Source organism: Dama dama, chromosome 15 (genome assembly GCF_033118175.1).
Source record: "Dama dama isolate Ldn47 chromosome 15, ASM3311817v1, whole genome shotgun sequence".
Classification (NCBI taxonomy): domain Eukaryota; kingdom Metazoa; phylum Chordata; class Mammalia; order Artiodactyla; family Cervidae; genus Dama; species Dama dama.
Genome location: NC_083695.1, coordinates 32,331,115 through 32,352,366, shown reverse-complemented (window position 1 = coordinate 32,352,366; position 21,252 = coordinate 32,331,115). Strand labels below are relative to the sequence as shown.

At 37.4% G+C, this 21,252-nt stretch overlaps 2 protein-coding genes across 5 annotated transcripts in view; one reads left to right on the top strand and one right to left on the bottom strand.

Annotated features, from left to right (window-relative positions):
• FAM149B1 (family with sequence similarity 149 member B1) overlaps nucleotides 1-6,328 on the bottom strand; it is a 54,026-nt gene extending 47,698 nt beyond the window's left edge. For 2 of the 3 annotated variants that reach the window (XM_061161789.1, XM_061161790.1), the window contains exons 1-3: nucleotides 6,125-6,327; nucleotides 1,450-1,554; nucleotides 359-488 (exon numbers count right to left, since the gene is read on the bottom strand). In XM_061161789.1, coding sequence (XP_061017772.1) covers nucleotides 359-488; nucleotides 1,450-1,554; nucleotides 6,125-6,171 — 282 coding nt within the window. In that variant the 5' untranslated portion in view covers nucleotides 6,172-6,327. Of the gene's footprint in view, nucleotides 1-358; nucleotides 489-1,449; nucleotides 1,555-6,124 lie in introns of all 3 variants that reach the window. The other variant, XM_061161788.1, reaches the window with a different exon arrangement.
• A 91-nt stretch (nucleotides 6,329-6,419) lies between these two features.
• Nucleotides 6,420-21,252, top strand: part of ECD (ecdysoneless cell cycle regulator) — a 29,363-nt gene continuing 14,530 nt past the window's right edge. Inside the window, exons 1-9 of one of the 2 annotated variants that reach the window (XM_061161781.1) lie at nucleotides 6,420-6,621; nucleotides 8,271-8,476; nucleotides 11,669-11,786; nucleotides 14,052-14,139; nucleotides 14,249-14,427; nucleotides 16,011-16,203; nucleotides 17,091-17,219; nucleotides 18,869-18,997; nucleotides 20,551-20,636. In XM_061161781.1, coding sequence (XP_061017764.1) covers nucleotides 8,272-8,476; nucleotides 11,669-11,786; nucleotides 14,052-14,139; nucleotides 14,249-14,427; nucleotides 16,011-16,203; nucleotides 17,091-17,219; nucleotides 18,869-18,997; nucleotides 20,551-20,636 — 1,127 coding nt within the window. In that variant the 5' untranslated portion in view covers nucleotides 6,420-6,621; nucleotide 8,271. Of the gene's footprint in view, nucleotides 6,622-8,267; nucleotides 8,477-11,668; nucleotides 11,787-14,051; nucleotides 14,140-14,248; nucleotides 14,428-16,010; nucleotides 16,204-17,090; nucleotides 17,220-18,868; nucleotides 18,998-20,550; nucleotides 20,637-21,252 lie in introns of both variants that reach the window. The other variant, XM_061161780.1, reaches the window with a different exon arrangement.

Here is a 21,252-nt window from a genome sequence, read left to right as displayed (position 1 = left end):
CAGCAGAGTAGATCCAGGGCCCAGATCTATACTGACCTGCAGCTGTTTAAGCCAACCACTAAGCATCTTCAAGGATAAACTACTCGGAAGACTGATGCCTTCCTTACAGCTATTTTACAGGGTAAATACACAAAGTAGGAGGGACTTCCCTGGCGGTCCAGTGGTTAAGACTCCCCTCTTCCACTGTTTGATTCCTTGTTGGGGAATTAAGATTCTGCATGCCACATGGCGTGGCCAAATAAAATAAAATAAAAAATGTAGGAGAGGGAAGGCATGAAATATACTGACCAAACTGACAAATCTTAACTCCCAGAACAGTCATACAAACACTCCATCAGACCAATAACATAAAACTCACACCATATCCCCAGGAGAAGTCCGAGCTGCCTTCAGTAGAGATCCCTGTGCTTGTATAACTTGGAAAAGCAGACCTTGAGTTTCCAGTGTCAGCTGATGTAAAAGGTGATTCTTGTGTGATGTCAGATTCACTAAATGCACAAGTAGGAAGGAAAAGAGAAAACAGAAAAATTCTTATATTTCCTCAGGTTTCTGTAGCATTAACTACTCAGCAATCTTTTAGGTGATAGGCATTTGTACAAATACATCTATAGAGACAAAAATAAATGAAAAATTTGAAATGTAAGCATCACAGTCAGGTCTGACCTAATTCCTACAGAACTGATGGCAGCCATTCTAAATAATTCTAGTCTTAGTTTACAGTTAATATTTTTTTTAACATTTCACTTATAACATCTACCATCAAGAAACTAAAGACATTTTGGAAATACTAGGAATAGTATGTGAACTTGTATGCCACTTTTAGTTTACTAAGCACTTTCACAGATATTAACTGCATTTTATCCTCACAACAATCTGGTGATGTAAAACTCACCAGTACATCTAGTGATGTACTTTAAGACAAAAACTCTTGAGATTTAGTACTAGATTTTGAAACAAGGTTTTATGACTATAATTTTTGTATGATAGCACATACAAAAAGCACAATGGCTTTTCATAACCCTCTGTGAAGTTACCATCTCCTCTGTCCTATTTCTTAAAATAATAATTGCAGCTAATATTTACTCAGCATTTACTATATTTTATCTCATTTATATTCACTATACCCTTTAAGGGATACTATTACCAGGTAAATAACTTGCCTAATAGTACTCAGCTAATAGGTGGCAAAACCAAGATTAAAATCAGATCTGTTTGGATTCCTCCTGAGTTTCTGCTTTTAACTACCTCATAATACTGTTTTTCAAAGATTACAAAAATAAGTATGTTTCCACTAGTTGTTCCAGAATGGAAGTTGAATGGTATTGAAAAATGTGACAAAAATTCTTTTGTTTCTTTAGTACAAGGCTTGATACCAATCCTAAGGCAAAAAACCCAAAACTTTTGCCATTATCAAGTGCAATAAGCGAACAGTACACTTTGTGTCATTACCTTTGGGAACTTATGTCTTTTTCATGGCTGTCATTGGTAGAGGAAATTTCATCCAGTTGCTCAGGAAGAGGATGATGATTAAGAGCATGTTTTGTTATTCCTTTCCTATGAAATGGAAAAAGTTATATTTTTTGTAAAGAAAAAATATATACTTTTCAGTAACTTGATCTACAAGTTAAGTCACCTACTTCTTGCTGTTCAGGAAGTGCACTGTCCAATGCAATAGCCATTAGCCACTAGCAGTTAAAATGTCGTCAGTTGGAAATGAGATAGACTTTTAAGTGTAAAACACACAGGATTTTGAAGTCTTAGTACAACAAGAATGTACAATGTACCACTAATTATTTTATTTTGGTTACATGTTAAAATGATAATATTCCAGATATACAGGGGTTAAACAAAATATATTAAAACTTATTTCACTGCAAATTGAAAACATAATAATGTATAAAACACACTTATTAGAACAGCTAACATAAAATACAGTGATAACACTAAATGCAGGTGAAGATATGGAGAAACTGGATTTCTCATATATTGCTGGTAGGAATGTAAAATGGTACAACCACTTGGGAATAATTTCACAGTTTCTTATAAAACTAAATGCATGCATTTATCATAAGACCTACCCATTGCACTGTTGGGTATTTAATCACAGAGAAATGAAAATTTATGTTCACACAAAATCTGTACACAAACATTCAGAGCAGCTTTATTTATAATTGAAAAAAAAATTAGAAGAACTGAAATGTCCTTTCACAGGTGAATAATTAAACTTTGGTATCTCTACACACACAGTGGAATATGATTTAACAATAAAAAGGAGTGAATTGATACATGCAACAACTTGGATGGATTGCAAAGGCATCATACTTACTGAAAACCAATCTCAAAAGGTTACATGTACTATATGATTCTATTTATATTACATTCACAAATGAGAAAAACACAGAGGTGAAGAAAAGATTAGTGGTTCCAGGGTATGAAAAAAGGAATGGATGTGACTATAAAGGGCTATATAAGGATGTTTCTTGGTGGTGATAGACCAGTGCTATATCTTGATTGCACTGGTGGTTAAATAAACATATAAATGAGACCAAATTGCATAGAACTATGTATACATATACATACACAAAAGAGTGGATATAAAAATTGATGAAAACTGAGTAAGGTTTATAGTCTACTTAACAGTACTGTACCAATGTCAGTTTCATGGCTTTGAGAGTTATATAAGTTGGCATCATTGGGGGAATCTGAGTGAAGGATTCATGGGACTCTATGTATTATTTTTGTAACTTCCTGTAAGTCCATAATCACTTAAAAAGATTAAAAAGTTAATTTCACCTGTTTCTACTATTTTTTAATGTGAGTATCTGAAAATTTTAAGTTATGGGTATTGTATTATATTTCTATTGGACAGTGCTGTTCTAGAGAGTTCAACATGTGCATTAGAATAAACTATGAAAAAAGTGAAAGTGTTGCTTCAGTTGTGTCTGACTCTTCGTGACCCTATAGACTATAGACCATCAGGCTCCTCTGTCCGTGGATTCTCCAGACAAGAATATTGGAGTGGGTAGCCACTCCCTTCCCCAGGGGATCTTCTCAACCCAGGGGTCGAACCTGGGTCTCCCACACTGCAAGCAGATTCTTTACCATCTGAGCCACTAGGGAAGCCTCAGAATAAACTATGGGGTCAATTATTATATGTTCCAGTCCTAATCATCTAGAGAAGACTTTCTTTCCCCACAAAATCCTATAGTCAAATAACTTGATAGGTTAAACAAAGTTACACAGGTTTCTTTACAATAGGTTTTCCCAGGACTTTTAATATGCAAATGTGTATTATAAATGTAATACTCTTGTTTCACAAGAAAGGAAAGTGAGGCACTGAAGGATTAAGTAACTTGCTTAAGGTCATATGGCTAGTAAGTGATGGAGCCAGGATTCAAATCCAAATAGTCTGTCTGCGGCTGCTCAGAGCAAATGAATAGTTTGAGATTTTAATAAATTGTACCATTTTTGTATATAAAGATAAAGACCTACTCAGCAGAGCCTGTACTTTAAATTATTTCTCAAATGGTGGAGCTGAATTTGTGGAGAGCTTTTTTCTTCTTTCATTCAATGATCTTATAACCAAAAGCCTGTCCTTGAAACAGTAGTGGAGATCAGAAATATGGATTCCAGCCATGAAATAGAAACTTAAGACATATTTTAGCCTGTCAGAGAAATCTGGCTGTGAAGTAACAATCAGATAATACTGAAAAATATATTAACTTTGATCATAGGTTTATGGTTATTAAATAAGAAAATGTATATAATTTTTAGAAATGCATAATGAAGCATATGGGGTAAAATGATGATGTCTGGGGTTTTCCAATATTTCACAGATGACAGGCTGAAAAAATATACAGATGAAATATGAAGCAAATATATTAAAATTTTGATAACTGTTTAATGTAGGTGATGGGTAGGTCATATTATTCACTATACAGTTATGCTTGAGAGTTATCATTTAAAAAATGTTAAGCTGTATGCTTATGCCAAAATCTTTTTCATATCTATAATTTGGAACTATTAGAAAACTAAAGTTAGTTCTTCAAAGCAAATTATCATTATAACACCAAAAGGGAAAAGTACCTTTAACATACTGTCATTTAAACGCATATAGTCTTCATTATTGTCATTATTCACATTATTCTGACACTTCTAGAGAATCATCTTTTGGGAGAGTTATCTTTAGGGAGTATGAAATCAACAATAGAGAACAAGTAATATAACCAGGTGGTTCAGTGGTAAAGAATCTTCTTGCCAAGGCAGAGAATGCAGGTTTGATCCCTGGGTCGGAAAGATCCCCTGGAAAAGGAAATGGCAACCCACTCCAGTATTCCTGCTTGGGACATCCCATGTTCAGAGGAGCCTGGTGGGCTACAGTCCACGCGGTTGCAAAAGAGTCAGATGACTAAGCAACAACAACAACAACATACTGGGTCAATAATTCCGATCCAATAAGTGCAATCAACAATTTTGTTCTGTAAATGATACTTTTTTTCACTCTCATAATGGTCAGAATTAATTATAAAAGCAGGTTTTTGGCTAAACCCTGCTCCCTAGATTGGGAAATGACTTTCTTCTTGCTATTTCCTAAAAAGCTTAACTGAGTTGCTTCTGTGTTCTATCCTGTTTTTTAATAGACAAAAAGCTTCTGAAAGGCAAGGAAAGATCATAGACTGATTTTCTTGTATGGCTATTATACCAAATAGAGGTGGGAAGGGACAAGGAAATTACCACTTAGTGAGGACTTACTATGTGTCAAGCTCTATGCCATTACTTTTAAATATACTTTTAGATAAGGTCTTAGCCTATATTACAGAAGTGAAAGCTCAAAAATTTAGTAATTTGCCTAAAATTAATAAGGCTAGAAAAGAGCCTAAACAGAAACCCAGATGTGACTGAAAATACCATGCCTGTTATTACTCTGTATAGATAATAGTTAATTAATAAATGTATGGTTGTTAAAATTACACAGTTCAGTGGAGGAAAAAAATTGGTATTTGGGGTTGAAAAGTCCAAGCTCAAATCCTATTGGTTATATAATCTTAAGGTGTGTACCTTTCTTATATTTCATCTGCTGAAAAACTGAAGATAATCATACTCATCTTACAGAGTTGTCACAAGAATGAAGATGTGAAAGTATTTTTGAAAGTATAAAGTATTAATAAATGTGTGACATTATCATTACTTCCTAAATTACAACATTTCACTAGGGTGGGAGGTGGATCTTTAAGCCAGAAATATTTGCTCTCTGGGCTTCCCTGGTGGCTCAGATGGTAAAGAATCTGCCTGCAATATGGAAAACCCAGGTTCCATCCCTGCATCGGGAAGATTCCTTGGAGGAGGGCATGGCAACCCACTCCAGTACTCTTGCCTGCAAAATCCCGTGGACCGAGGAGCCTCTATGGCGATCCAGAGAGTCTCCAAGAGTTGGAGAAGACTGAAGTGACTTAGCACACAGCACACTTGCTCTCTAAAGTCTCAAAAGCAAAACTGATCCTCAAGGATTCCGACACTAAGTTGCAGAGGTGGAGAGGCAGTTATGTGTAATGGTTATGACCACAAGCTTCAAAATCAGACAACAGGTTTATACTTCAGCTCCACCACCTTCTGGCTGTGTGATCTCTGGCATGCTACAACCTTTAAACCTGGGATCTTTATCTGTGCAAAATAATAATAGTTCCTATCTTGTATCGTTATTAATAGAGTTGTGAGCTAATGCATATAAGTAGCTTTGCACTGTGGTTAGCACCCAGACGTATTCAACTTTCTTGTAGCACTCAGCTATTAGCTTCACGAGTTGTCAGTGGCCATTGACACTGGGGCATGGAACACGTGGAAACTACAAAATGGCTTAGGAAACCAAGTCCCTAAGCTCAAGAAGTGCAGGCCAAACACCACGTTTCTGGGACAGCACAAGTAGCACGCCCTTATTAGCTGGAGAAGGAAACAGAAGGGCCAACGTCCGGCAAAGCTGGTAGGAAAGAATTCCGAAGATTTTCTTTTCCCTCACCCTGGGAAAGGTAAAAGGAGCAAGGGACTGGGCAGGGAGGGTCCCCAAAGCGCCTGCGACCCTCCTCGGCACCCCCCGGCCCGGGCTGGAGTAGCTGAGCAATTCACTCACAACTCCAAGTTCTGTGGCACCGCCTTCCTAGTGTATCTGGAGGTCATCCTCCTCTTCCTCCTCAGCCGCGGCGGGGGCGGAGAAGCCAGGATGTGGGCCTCCAGGCCTGGCCCTCCCGCCCGCTCCGGCTCGGCCCCCTCCCGCCACCTTCCGGCCCCGCCACGCCCCGTTTCCTAGACTCCAGACCGCCACTTTCCCAGGGTCCCCACCTCCCTAGTCTTCCGGCTTCCCCGTGGGGGCGGAAGTGACGATATCACAGGAGCACTCGCCTAATGCTTCCGCCGACGTGCCTCGGGACGACGGCCCGGGGTTCCGAGACTGAGTCGTTTCTGACTTTCGGAGTTTCCTCTGGTTCTGGTTCCAGACGAACGTGTGGACCCAGCCTGGGCCAGGCTGTGTGTACTGCTGGCAGTTCCCCACCAGCTCACTAGATAGGAGAGACGGCTGAGGAAAGGTGCTGTAACAGAGACTTGCCGAAGAGGCCCAGGCCCAGAACCGTAAGCGGAATTTGCTTCATTTTGTTGGGTGAAAGAGAGAGCCTAGTCTGAGTAAAGAGCCCCTAGACTCCAAGCCAGGCCTCTGTTGCTTGGTTGCTTCTCTTGCTGTGCTCCCAGTTTTCTCATATATACAGTGTGGAGTTAGCCTGCGTGGTCTCAGAAGTCCCTTTTAGCCCTGTCACTAAATTCTTTATAATAAGGCTTTCCTGGTGACTCAGATGGTAAAGAATCTGTCTGCAGTGGGGAAGACCCAGGTTCGATCCCTGGGTCGGGAAGATCCCCTGGAGAAGGAAATGGCAACCCACTCCAGTATTCTTGCCTGGAGAATCCCATGAATTCCCAATCCATAGGGTCTCAAAGAAGCGGACACGACTGGAGCGACTTAGCACGCAGGCACTTGGAAAAGGCCAAATGATCATTTGGACGGTCTGTAGTGAAAGTGTCTGGATAGAAGCTGCAAGTTCCCCTGGACCTCATTTTACTAATCCGTTAGAAAAACAAGTCTGAAAATCGAATTGCAGCCGTGAAGTGGACGATCCAGCGCAGTTTTTTCTTTTACTAAGCCTCACCTGGCAACAATAGTGAACTAGTACTTTTGTATGTAAGCGAAACCTTTAGAAAATAGTTATTCACCACCTCCTAATATACCAGAGCTATACCTTCTGAAACCTGAAAAGGGGGAAAATTTAGAACAGATAGTTGTAGGATCAAAAGCCATGGGCAGATTATTTGGGGGTGAAATGATAGGAATGAATGTTCTGTAGTTTTGAATTTCTCTATCCCACACAATGGGAAAGATTTAAATTCTGCACAGTAAGGGAGATTGTGCTTAAGAACATTTAAATATTAAAAATTTAACTGCTGCTGCTGCTGCTAAGTCGCTTCAGTCGTGTCTGACTCTGTGCGACCCCATAGACAGCAGCCCACCACCAGGCTCCGCGGTCCCTGGGATTCTCCAGGCAAGAACACTGGAGTGGGTTGCCATTTCCTTCTCCAGTGCATGAAAGTGAAAAGTGAAAGGGAAGTCGCTCAGTCGTGTCTGACTCTTAGCGACCCCATGGACTGCAGCCTACCAGGCTTCTCCATCCATGGGATTTTCCAGGCAAGAGTACCGGAGTGGGGTGCCATTGCCTTCTCTCTAGGGAAGGATTATAGAGATGATAGATAACAGTCTCATTCTCCAATTAAGGGAAAAGCCACAGAAAGAGAAAATGAAATGTCCAGAACACAACTGGGACTTTTGGCAGATCTGGGACTTTTGATAGTGTTTCAAAAGATGTTATTGCAGTGTTTCTGAAAGTGTGTTCTATGCACCACTGATAATGCAAGGGCAAACATTTTTTATTTTATTCCTAATGCTTATTTATTAGTTTGGGAATGTGGTATTGGATTGCCATTTATTGTAGTATATTAAAAGTTCTTTTAATATAATTGTAAGTATAAAACTGTCATTAAAAGAATATTAAATAAGTGTTACTATAGTTGGTATGTGGTCAATGCAAAAATCATGATGATGGTATGTGAATCACTGAATTTGGGGAAACAATGTTAATGGAATTGCCTAGCATAGTTCAGGGACTAGGATATTACTTCTACATTGTTCTATATGGCTTATATTATTGAGACTTTAAATGTAACTTTCAAAGAAGAATGGAGGAAAATATGAAGTTTGCTACAGTGGAAGACACCGTAGAGTATCGCCTGTTCCTGATACCAGATAAACGAGGGGACCCAGAAGAACACAGAGAGATCCTTCAAAAGTACATTGAGAGGATAATGACCCAGTTTGCACCTATACTGGTCCCCTATATCTGGCAGAATCAGCCTTTCAATCTCAAATATAAACCTGGGAAAGGTAAGGTTCTTTTGCTTATTTTGCTTTGATACATGTGACTTTTAATGTCCTTCTGACACCAGTGATGGGTAATAGTCCACAGTTCATTCAGTGTTGTCAGGAGATTTATATCCTGAACTGCTTATGGTATTTGCTGAAATTCAGTTAAGCTCTTGAACTTAAAAAAATTTTTAAAAAATTTCATGTTGATGGAAGCTTTCTAACAGTCATTATCTTAGAAACTAATATATACTCAACATTATCAAGCCATGGCTTTTCTTTTGAACTTTACTGTGCCATCGTATATCTAGGTACCTACACTGAACAGGTTCAGGCTGGCTTCTTTAACCGTAGTTCTTTCAGCTGTTACTCTGTATTCCTGTCTTGATAGTGTGTTTACTAGGCTGCCTTGTTTCATACAGTTGTGTTGCTAAGGGTCTAAGAGTGGCTCTGCTTGGCTTATAAAGAGAAATAATTGAGCTAAATAACCACTATTTTCCACACAGAAGTATTTAGACATTCCTTCACTGCTTCCCTGTATTGTCGGTGCTTCAGATCTGACCTGTGGCCAAATAATGGCACTTTGTCATCTCATTTCTTATAACTTTACTAAAGTGAGGCATGGATAACTTACCAAGGCTCTACTCATGCAACAACATCTTCTGTGGGGTCTTATTTCATATCAGGAGCCTGACATCTTGTGATTCCTTCATTCTGGCTCTCATTTTAGTGCTTCTGTTACCTTTTGGCTAGCAGTTGCCAAATGTAAAATGTTAATTTTATTGACTGCCGTATCACTGATACGTGTGATACTTATTGGCAAGAACACTGTCCCATTAGCAGAGCACGGCCAAAACTAATTCCCTATCTTTTTTCTCAAAAATAATTTTTACACAGTGTTTTCTTGTCTTGTTTAATGGTATTACTATCCACCTAGTAGTCAAACTTGTAATTCAAAATCATCCTCACATCCTCACTTCACCATGTTCCACAGGCACTAAATCCTACTGTTATTACTCCTGAAATTTGACCCTTTCTCACATCTGTTTGGCTACAGTCTAGGCCCTCTTCATCTGGAAGACTAAGGTGGCCCCTAACTAATCTGTCTGGTCCCAGTGGCTCCAGTTCCTGACAGTGTTCACGGTTACCTTTGTAAAACGAATTTGATCTTGTCACTCTCCTGCCTAACACCCTCCAACAGTTCTGCAATTGCTTCTGGGTGAAATTAAAATTGAAGTTTAATATGTAAAGTGAAAGTCACTCAGTCATGTCTGACTCTTTGTGACCCCATGGAATTCTCCAGGCCAGAGAATTCTCCACTGGGTAGCCTTTCTCTTCTCCAGAGGATCTTCCCAGCCCAGGGATTGAATCCAGGTCTCCCTCATTGCAGGAGAAATCTTTACTAGCTGAGCCACAAGGGAAGCCCTTAATATGTAAGGTAGATAAAAATGAAGGCACTGGAGCTTCTCTAGTTAAAGAAGCTTGGGAGATCTGGAGTAGGGAGAGGAGTTGGTTGGGCAGTTTGTCTCACCTGTGTGGCATTTTTTTTTTTGCCATGGCAACTCTTGAGATACTCCACAGTATACTTGTTTGACCTTCATCCTATTAATATGGTATATTACATTGTGTGGCCTTTTTTTTTGCCAGGGCAACTCTTGAGACACTCCACAGTACACTTGTTTGACCTTCATTCTGTTAATATGGTATATTACGTCGGTTGGTTTTCCTGTGTCAAATCATCCTTGCATTCCAGGAATAAATCTCACTTGGTCATGGTGTACAATCCTTTTAACATGTTGTTGAAGTAGTTTGCAAGTGTTTTGTTGGCTTGTGCTGGCCTCATAAAATAAATTTGGGAATGTTTCCTCCTCTTCAGTTTTTTTTTTTTTTTTTATGTTAATTCTTTAAATGTTTGGTAGAGTTTTCCAGTGCAGTCATCTAGTCCTGGGCTTTTGTTTGTTGAGAAGTTTCTGATTATGAATTCACTTTCCTTACTATTATAGATACGTACAAGTTTTCTACTTCTGTGTGTTCCAGTCTTGATAAGTTGTGTGCTTCCAGGAATTTATGCATTTCTTCTAAGTTATCCAGTTTGTTGGTGTACAGTTGTTCATTGTATTTTCTTATAATTTTTATTTCGGTGGCATAGGTTGTTGATATTCCCTCTTTCATTTCTGATTTTAGCTATTTGAGTCTGTTTTTCTTAGTTAATCTAATGTTTTGTCAATTTTGTTGATCTTTTAAACAAACCAACTCAGTTTAGTTGATTTTTTAAAATATTGTTTTCCTGTTCTCTATTTCATTGATCTCTGCTTTAATCGTCATTATTTCCTTCCTCTAGCTTTGAGTTTAGTTCTTCTTTTTCTAGTTCCTTAAGGTATAAAGTTAGGTTGTTGATCTGAGATCTTTTATAACTGTGAACTTCGTCCTAGCACCACTTTCACTGTATCCCATATGCTTGGTTTGTTGTATTGGTTTTCATTGAAAGTGTTAAAGTGGAAGTGTTAGTTGGTTAGTCGCGTCCGACTCTTTGCAACCCCATGGACTGTAACCTGTCCATGGAATTCTCTGGGCAAGAATACTGGAGTGGGTTGCCATTTCCTCCTCTAGAGGGTCTTCCCCACCCAGGGATTGAATCTGGGTCTCCTGTATTGTGGGTAGATTCTTTACCGTCTAAGCCACCAGGGAAGCCCTGGTTTTCATTCATCTCCCAATATTTTCTAATTCCCCTTATGACTTCTTCTTTGACCCCTTGGCTATCTGAGTATATTGTTTAAGTTCTACATATTTTTGGATAGTGCACTTGTTTGAAAATTTCTGCTGATACTCCCAGAACACACCGTCATCTGTCATGCCTCTGTGTCTTTCCACATGCACGTGTTCTGTCTTTCTGGGAAGCCTGCTGTGGTTATTCCTCCAGAGGAGCATAGCTCAGATATCACATACTTTATGACCACGTAGCTCTCAGTGTATACCTCCATTGATCATCTTGTTTTGTAATTGGTTATCTGTCTCCTGTTGTCCAGACTCTAAGCTCTTCAAGAGTAAGCTTCTTACATCTTGTTCAGGATTGCAACCCCAGCTCCTGGTATATGGCCATACTCCTGGAGCAGAGCCAGTCAATAAAAGTTTGTTTAATTGAATGATTGCTTGTACTTTTATTTGAACTGACAAATTTATTTGATTATATCATTGCTTTTCTCTTGTTTTTAGGAGATGTTCCTGCTCATATATTTGGCATGACAAAGTTTGGGGATAACATTGAGGATGAATGGTTTATTGTTTATATAGTGAAGCAAATTACAAAAGAATTTCCAGAGTTAGTAGCAAGGTATTATAGTCTTATTAATAATTCTTAAACAAGTATCATATTAATGCATATGTATGGAATCTAGAAAAATGATACTGATGAACCTAGTAGAGAACAGACTTGTGGACAAAGTGGGGGAAGGTGAGGATGGGATGAATTGAGACAGTAGCATTGACATGCATGCACTACTTTGTGTAAAATAGATAGATACTGGGAAGTTGCTATATAACACAGGGAACCCAGCCTCCTGCTCTGTGATGACCTAGAGGGATGGAGTAAGGGAGAGGGAGGGAGGCTCTTGAGGCAGGCATTTGTATACAAGGGCTCTTGTATACACACACACACACACACACACACACACACACACAGATGTAGGTTTTAAATGTGATTTCTGTGTTTTCTTCCTTTTTGCTGATGACTTCCTTTTCTTAAAGAAGAGTTAAAGTATCATCTGAGAGTTTAACTTCCAAATAATTTCACACAAAATCTATTTAGTTTAGGTTTTCTCTTCTTTTTTTATTCTTGTTATGAAAGAGCAAGTACACCTGGTAAATAAAATCCAAGCAATACCAAAGGGTGTTCTGCTCTGATTTCCCAAGAGTAATCACTATCAAATTTCTATGTCTTAAAAAAAGAAATTCATATATATATACTTATATATATATATGTATGTATTTCACAGATTTCTCTATGTCTTCCTCTATAGCTCTATTTTTTTTTTTGAGAAACTATATATAGAAGAAATTTAAAGAGACATCAGTGAACAATTGTATGGATAGGAAGCAAAGTAGATAATAATGCATTGTAATTCAAATTTTAAAATATTATGGGAACTGATAATTCTTTGTCATTCCCAAGTTAGTTGCTCTGTGGCATATGGAATCTTCCCGGATCAGGGATCAAACCCAAATCTCCCGATTGGCAGACTGAGTCTTAACAACTGAGCCACCAGAGAAGGAAGACTGTTTTAAAACAAACCTCCAATATTATACCATTTGATTTTTAAATACTTTAGGATGTAAACTTAAGAGATAATGCAACATTACTATTACCACACCTACAAATAGGTAGCCATACTTTTTAAATAAATGGTAGAATTTTCAATAAACAGGCACAAATATGGTAGTTTATGTCTTTACTAGGATAATAAGGAGGGGGCAGTGCCTTTCATATGCAGATTCTGATATTTATATATGCAGTGATGGGTCATACTGACCCACTAGGCCTCTAAAGCTCTTTTAATAAGCATGTACTGTCTTGTCAGGTTTTTGTTTTTTTTTTTTTGATTAGTAAAAGAAAGTAGTTTTTCCTCTATGTCTCTGCCAGATTAATATTCTTAAAGTAGAGCTCAAACCATTTTACTTCCCTACTCTAAAACATTTCATTTGTTTTGTTTATAAAATTAAACTCATTCTCACTGGATTCTGCCACCATTTAAAGCTCTTCACAAAATGATAGAACTGTGTTTTTCTAGTCCTTTTTTTTTTTTAAATTTGTTGTCAGTCTTCAAATCTCTACCTTAAATGCCACCTCCATAGTTTTGCTTATGCTGTTCCCACTACCCAGAGCATCTCTCTTATTCTGGATATATTGTATCTCCACCCATTAAAAGTGAAAATAATCTGGGACAATATATATAGTGTGCTAACATTCATGCAACAGGAGAAGAAAAAAATTTATATTCTTATTGACTACTTTACACATAACAAACTCTAGAAGGATAGACAAGAAGTAACAATGGTGGAGGGGTTGGGCATATAGATACAAAAGTAGCAAGGAGACTTTTTCATTTATGAGAGACATAACTATTTATTATTTTTTTTGTTTTAATCATGTGACTGTATTACATCCTCAAAAATTTAAATTTTTAAAAAGTGATGCAGATGAGGCAAAACAAAAGTATCTTTCAGGGCCCAGTAGTACTTCCTCCATAAAGGTTTTCCTAATCTTGGCTGTATGTGATTTTTTTTTTTTTTTCTTTTGAAGACCTATGTACTTGGTATATTTTTCACATTTTTTTCTACTGCTATTTATTTATGTACTTATTTTTTTCTCCTTATCACTCTCGAATTCCTCCTTACAATTATAGACTATCCCTTCAGTACTTAATGGTATCTTAAAACATTTTGCTTAATTATAGAAATCTACATAATTGTAGAAATCTATGGTATATACTCATATATTTATTTACTAAGATTAGGGCAAAAATGTATTAGAACAAGTCTGTTTTGATTATTAGCAAATATGTACTTCTTTAATTCAAAGTGGAAATTTCTTTTGTGTTAGGATTGAAGACAATGACGGTGAATTCTTGTTAATAGAAGCTGCTGACTTTCTCCCTAAATGGTTGGATCCTGATAATAGTGCCAACAGGGTAAGTATATCCAAGTTTAGAAAATTTACACAGGTGAAACCATGTTGCATCATTTTCATATGTACTGGATTTTGTCAGTGCCAAGTATGGAAACTATATCACTTTGCAGGTATTTTTCCACCAAGGGGAGTTGTGCATTATTCCTGCACCAAAGAAATCTGGAACAGTATCCTGGTTACCTACCACACCCCCAACAATCTCACAAGCACTGAGTATAATCTCAACACACCCAGAAAAAATTCTGGCTTCAGAATCTGTACGAGCTGTTGTGAATAGACGCATCAGAGGGTAAGAAAACTGACACTTTCACTGCCAGTCAGGGAGCCTTTTGACTTCCTGTTGCTCAAGTCTTTTGTTGAATCTAAGCATTTCTTTCACCTAGATTAGTGCTGATTTTCATTCTGTCTTCATCCTTTGTGAAACTGACCAACAAATTAAACTTAATGTGTTTTAAAATCGAGAAACAGATGTATCTTTTGGTTGCCATTTGAAGGTTACAGGCCCAGTGTTTTTGCATTTATTTACCTTAGAGAGTGTGGCTAAGTGTTATGTAGATCCATAGCTAAAAATTTTCTGACCTTTAGAGATGAGAATATGAGTAAGCACAATCTGTTCAGGATTTTTCTCTGATTATGGGTGTATATATGGAATTCCCTGACTTAGTTGGAGTGCGTTAGGTTCTATTCAGACGAGAACACCTCAGTCTAATAATGTATTAGTTCAGCCATTCAAATTTGAGTACCTATTAAATGTTTAATACTGTTCAGATCATAGCAGTATTGAATAATAATCTCTTTTAGCTTTGCTTCAGTACACTTTGTACCATTTTTTAGGAGAATAAATTCTGAATTTCTTTTCAAAGTATAGTAGTAATGTTTTCATTTTTTTTTATTGGACCACCTTAATCCCTTCTCTTTATTTTCCATTTCTTTCACTTTTTCTTTCTCTCTTTTCCTACCTGTAGTCTTTAGTATATAGAGTATCTTTTTTAAACAGTTATTTTTTTGGCCATTCAGCATGGAAATCTTAGTTCCCCAACTAGGGAGTGAACCTGGGTTGTTGCTGCCAGTGAAAGCGCCAAATCCTAACCAGTGGACCACCAGGGAATTCACAAGGGTGACAAGAGAGTTGTCATTCTTTTCACCTCACTCATCTTACTCCTGATGAACCAAGACAAGATAAAATGTTAAGAGGAAAGTAAATGGTATAAGAATCCTAGATATTTACATCAGTTCAGTTCGGTTCAGTTGCTCAGTTGTGTCTGACTCTTCGTGACCCCATGGACTGCAGCACACCAGGCTTCCCTGTCCATCACCAACTCCCGGGGCTTGCTCAAATTCATGTCCATTGACTCAGTGATGCCATCCAACCATCTCATCCTCTGATGTCCCCTTCTCCTGCCTTCAATCTTTCCCAGCATCAGTGTCTTTTATAATGAGTCAGTTCTTCATATCACGTGGCCAAAGTATATTGGAGGTTCAGCTTCAGCATCAGTCCTTTCAGTGAATATTCAGGACTGATTTCCTTTAGGATGGACTGGTTTGAACTTGCAGTCTATGGGACTGTCAAGAGTCTTCAGCAACACCACACTTAAAAAGTATCAATTCTTCGGTGCTCAGCTTTCTTTATGGTCCAACTCTCACATCCATACATGACTACTGAAAAAACCATAGCTTTGACTAGACAGACCTTTGTTGCAAAGTAATGTCTCTTCTTTTTAATATGCTGTCTAGGTTGGTCATAGCTTTTCTTCCAAGGAGTAAACGTCTTTTAATTTCATGGCTGTAGTCACCATCTACAGTGATTTTGGAGCCCAGGAAAATAAACTCTGTCATATCATAAAATAAAAGTGATTATGTTACCTGTCACAGGTACCCAGAAAAAATTAAAGCCTCCCTTCATCAAGCACTCTGCTTCCTCCCAGCTGGCATTGCAGCAGTGCTGAAGCAGCACCCCAGACTGGTGGCTGCAGGAGTCCAGGCATTTTACCTCCGTGACCCCATTGACCTGCGGGCCTGTCGTATTTTCAAGATATTCTTGCCTGAAACACGAATAATGACATCGGTAAGATAGATCTCTGGGTCATTTAGTTTCTCTCACTGAAAAGAATATTGAACATATTTTTAATTGTTCACTAGGAAAAAATTGGGAATATTCTGTGTCCTCATAGCAAGTTAATGTAGACTTTTTGTTGTTATTGTTCAGTTGCTAAGTCATGTCTGACTTTGCAATCTCATGGACTACAACACGCCAGGCTTCCCTGTCCTTCACTATCTCTCTGAGTTTGCTCAAACTCATGTCCATTGAGTTGGTGATGCCATCCAACCATCTCATCCTTTGTTGCCCCCTTCTCCTTCTGTCCTCAATCTTTCCCATCATCAGGGTCTTTTCCAGTGAGTCGGCTCTTCACATCAGGTGGCCAAAGTATTGGAGCTTCAACTAAAGCACCAGTCCTTCCAATGAACATTCAGGGTTGATTTCGTCTAGGATTGACTGGTTTCATATCCTTGATTTTTTCTTTTCTCCTATCCAGAGGAGGAAGACTGTAAGAGACCTGACTTCCTATTTTATATCTCAGTGTTTCCTAGCTATTTCTGACCAAATTTTCCCTATTTGAGCAGTTATATCTTTTAGCAATAAAACATTTCATTTCCTCCAGAGAATTAAGAATTCTTTATCATCTACCTGCCAAAATTGCCATGTTATGTAACTAATGATTTGAGTTACCTTAGTGACAACTAAATATAGACAGTGAAGGTACATTTTATGGTGTGTGAATTATATCCTGTAAAGCTGTTACTAAAAAATGTAGACAGTAAATAGGTTGAGTCTTCTTTGCATTTATCTGAATATGAAGCTCATAAATGAAGTTATTGTTGTTAACTGTGAAATGATAATCAGGCATTTTAATTTCAGGAAGACACTCACATATTTTGTTTCCCAATGTCCAGGTCACTTTCACCAAATGTCTGTATGCACAGTTGGTGCAACAAAGGTTTGTGCCAGACCGGCGGAGTGGATACCAGCTGCCTCCTCCATGTCATCCCCAGTACCGAGCCCATGAATTGGGCATGAAGTTGGTAATGTTGAACCAGAAGATTTAATTTTCTTCCTTAACGTCAAAGGGCTCTTCACAGAGTAATGACACAACTTAGAAATCTAGAAATACACTCTATTAACGTGAGAATGTAGTAAGATGTGGTATTTGAAATAAGGAAAAATAGATTATTCTGTAAGGGATGATAGAACTGTGTGTCCATCTGAAAAGTTGGGTATCATATCTATGCCAAAATAAACTCCAGTTGGACCAAATATTTAAGTGAAAAAAACAAAATCATAAAATTTGGAAAATTTTTCATAGGAAAATTTATGAAAATATGAGTAAGAAAGTCCTTGACTTTCTTGAAACTGGAAACAATAAAAGAAAAGACTGATAAATTTGATTATATAAAAATTAAACATTTCTATATGGAAAAGATCCATAAATATAGTCAAAATACAGTTAACCTAGAGAAAGTGTAAAATATATTTACAGTTTAAATGACAAAGAGTTAAAAAAAAAAACTAGTAAATGACAAAAGTTGCTTTATCTAGTATATAGCACTGCTACAATTCAAGATGAAAAAAATAGTAGTAATCAATCAAAAATGATCAGAAACCATTAACAGATAGTTCAGAGAAAAGGAAATACAAATTATTTTTATGAAAAATGTTGACACTTGCTCATAATAAAAGAAATGCAATTTAAAACTACAAAGTAATGTTTTTCACCATTTGACTGACAAATATCCAGAAGTTTGGTAACAAATATGAGGTTTGTAAAAATACGTAAAGTGGTACCCTCAAACATTATTGGTAGGAATATGAGTTGATTCAGTCTCTTAGAACAGTTTATCACTTTCCATAATATTTAAAATGCACAAACCCTGCTGCTCAGCATTTTCATTTCCTGAAATTTATCCTCCATATATTTTACTTGTGCACAAAGACGGATGAAGATACTTGTGAAAGCATTGTTTATAGTAGCAAAAGATTGGAAAATAAATTATGGTCTGTTCATGAAATGAGATGGATAAATGTATGTGTTTGTATGAAATCATCTCCAGGGCATATCACTAAGAGAAAAGCAAGGTTCAAAGCAGTGTGTATGTTGCCATTTAGTGATGAAGGGGATGAAGTAGGAGGATGTTTGTATGCACAGGCACACATATCTGCCTGAGTGCAAAGATTACTTCTGAAAGGATATGCAAAGAATTTTCAGCAGTAGTTTTCTCCAGAGTAATCAGGGAAGCTCCCTATTAGAATTATTTTGCCATGTGCATTTACTATATTTTTTAATCAAAGGACTCTTAAAATGAAGTGATTCCCTCTGTTTACTATTCCTAAGACCATGCTTAATTTATTTATAATTGTGCTAGATAAGAAACCTTTTGCAACCTTTTTTAAGCAAGCAAGAAGCAAGTTTAAATTTCTAGTTTTTTAATCAGTGAGAAGAGAAATCTCTTTCAGGAAAATAAGAATTTTTTGTTTTCTGTTATTTGCTTCCCCTTTATAATTTTTAGTAATCTGTAGAGATTAAGAAACTTGGAATTAAAGTCATATTTTTTTCATAAAATTTAAAGAATATTATAAATGTTCACATACCCATATGTCCAGTCACCTAGTTCTTGAGTGTGGTTAAATGGAAAGAAAGTAACCTAATAATAAAAATTCTGTCTTTTCCATGTAGGCTCATGGATTTGAGATCTTATGTTCCAAATGTAGCCCACATTTTTCTGACTCCAAAAAATCCCTTGTGACTACATCACCACTCTGGGCTGGCTTCCTTGAAAGTCTGAAAAAGAATGATTACTTTAAGGTAGGACTTACTATGCACTCTTTAAATTGTACAGTCCAGGCAAAATCAAGCCCGTGATCTAAAGTGTTGGGTCCATATTTAATGTGTGACATAACTGTAAGAACTAGAACTCAAAGGGACCATTCTAGTTTGGTGGTAATAATGGAGTGTCTATAAACTGTTTATAATATTTTAGAAAAATTAATAACATCTATACAAAGTGATAAAAGTTATTATTTGTATCAGATGAATAACTAGTTCAAATCTATGAAGCAAACATGAAGACACCAAATAGAAAAATTAGCAAAGATATAGATTAAAAAATTATATGACCTAAATGGGAAGGAAAGCCCCAAAAAGGGGGATGTATGTAGATGTATGACTGATTCACTTTGCTGTATGGTGAAGTACACAACAGTATAAAGCAACTATGCTCCAATTAAAAAAAAAATTACAAAAAGGGAACTAGTAAATTTCTCTTAAAATAATCACTCTCACACATAGTAAAGATATGTATATTAACACAATGATAAAGACCATTTTTCACTTATGTAAAAAGCATATGAAAGATATTCAGCACTATTGAAAATATAGTGAAAATAGTACACCTATACATTGCTGATAACATTGTAATAGTCGCAACCTTAACTGGAAAGTAATTCGATACTGTATTCCAAGAATTATACAGAAGTTCAAACTTGGAGCCTTCACTTTATTTTATTATTATTTTTAATTGGAAGATAATTGCTCTACAATGTTGTGTTTCTGCTGTACAGCCCATGAATCAGCTATAAGTATATGTTTATCCCCTCCTCCTAAACCTCCCTCCTCCGCACAGCCCCACCCCATCTAGGTTATCGCAGAGCGCAGAGCCGAGCTCCCTGTGCTGCCTGTTTCACACATGGTTGTGTATATATGTCAGTGCTGCTGTCTCAGTTTCTGCTACCCTCTGCTTCCCCTGCTGTGTTCACAAGTCATCTGCTACGTCTGTGCCTCTGTTCCTGCCTTGCAAATAGGGGAACTTTATGTTAAGTAATCTACACTTTAAGGAAGCATCCAAGAAGTAGAAAAGTCCTTAAGAATATGATAATTTTAAAGATTGTGTAGTGGTATGAAAAACTGCTTATATTATAGTATATTTTTAAAGAATGTAAAGTATTAAGCTTAAATACCATCATAAACATGCCTGTGAAAGGTAGAAATGATAGTTAAGGTTAGAATTACGCTATTTTTTGAGCTCTATTTGTACTTTGTTTTATAAATTAGTTGCTAGTTAATCAATTGTTTCTTTATAACAAGTTATTAGTAAATAATAGAAAATGATAGAAAACCTCCCAAATTGGAAAGAGGCCCTAAATGGTGAAAAGGATGAGGGCCCATTACATTTAGCCTAGTCCCTTTTTTGGAGAAACTGTACTTCCATGACAAAACAAGGATGAGGACTCAGACCTCATGATTTTTGTACAATATATTAGTACTGTATTGTATACTGCCTCCCTGGAAGTTGCTGGTGAGCAGGTTATTTTAATGATACCATCTATATTAGGTTCTCATGGGCATTATTATTTTTTTAGGGACTGATGGAAGGTTCTGTTCAGTACCAAGAAAGGCTAGAAATGGCCAAGAACTACTTCCAGCTCTCTGTAAATCGGCCAGAAAGGTGAGTTTATCTCTACCCAAACAGGGCAGCAGAGTGATAACTTGCCAGAAGTTAAGGAGTTACTTACTCCTGAGATTGCTGCACATGTTGGAGTTTCCATATTTAAACTGTTAATGGCAGGACTGATGACTACTGAAGGAGCTGGTGTCGAGAGAGGAGGTGTTGTCATGGGAGTTTGCTGGCACTTGTAGCCATCACTACCACCACCACCACCACCATCATCATCATATAATGGCTAATGTATATTGAATACTTAAAAGCTTAAGCCACTAACTCATTTAATCCCCTCTTAAAGCCCTGTGAAATAGATATAATTGTTATTTTCCCTATCCACAGGCAAGAAACTGAATCTAAGAGAGGTTATGTAATTTGCCAAAGGTTACACTGCTAACAGTCGGACACGACTGAGCGACTTTACTTTCACGTTTCACTTTCATGCATTGGAGAAGGAAATGGCAACCCACTCCAGTGTTCTTGCCTGGAGAATCTCAGGGACGGGGGAGCCTGGTGGGCTGCTATCTGTGGGGTAGCAGCAGCACACAGCTCAGAGTGACAGGCCTAGGGATTTGAACTCATGGATTCTGGTATTGAGCCATATTCTTAATTCCTGTGGGAG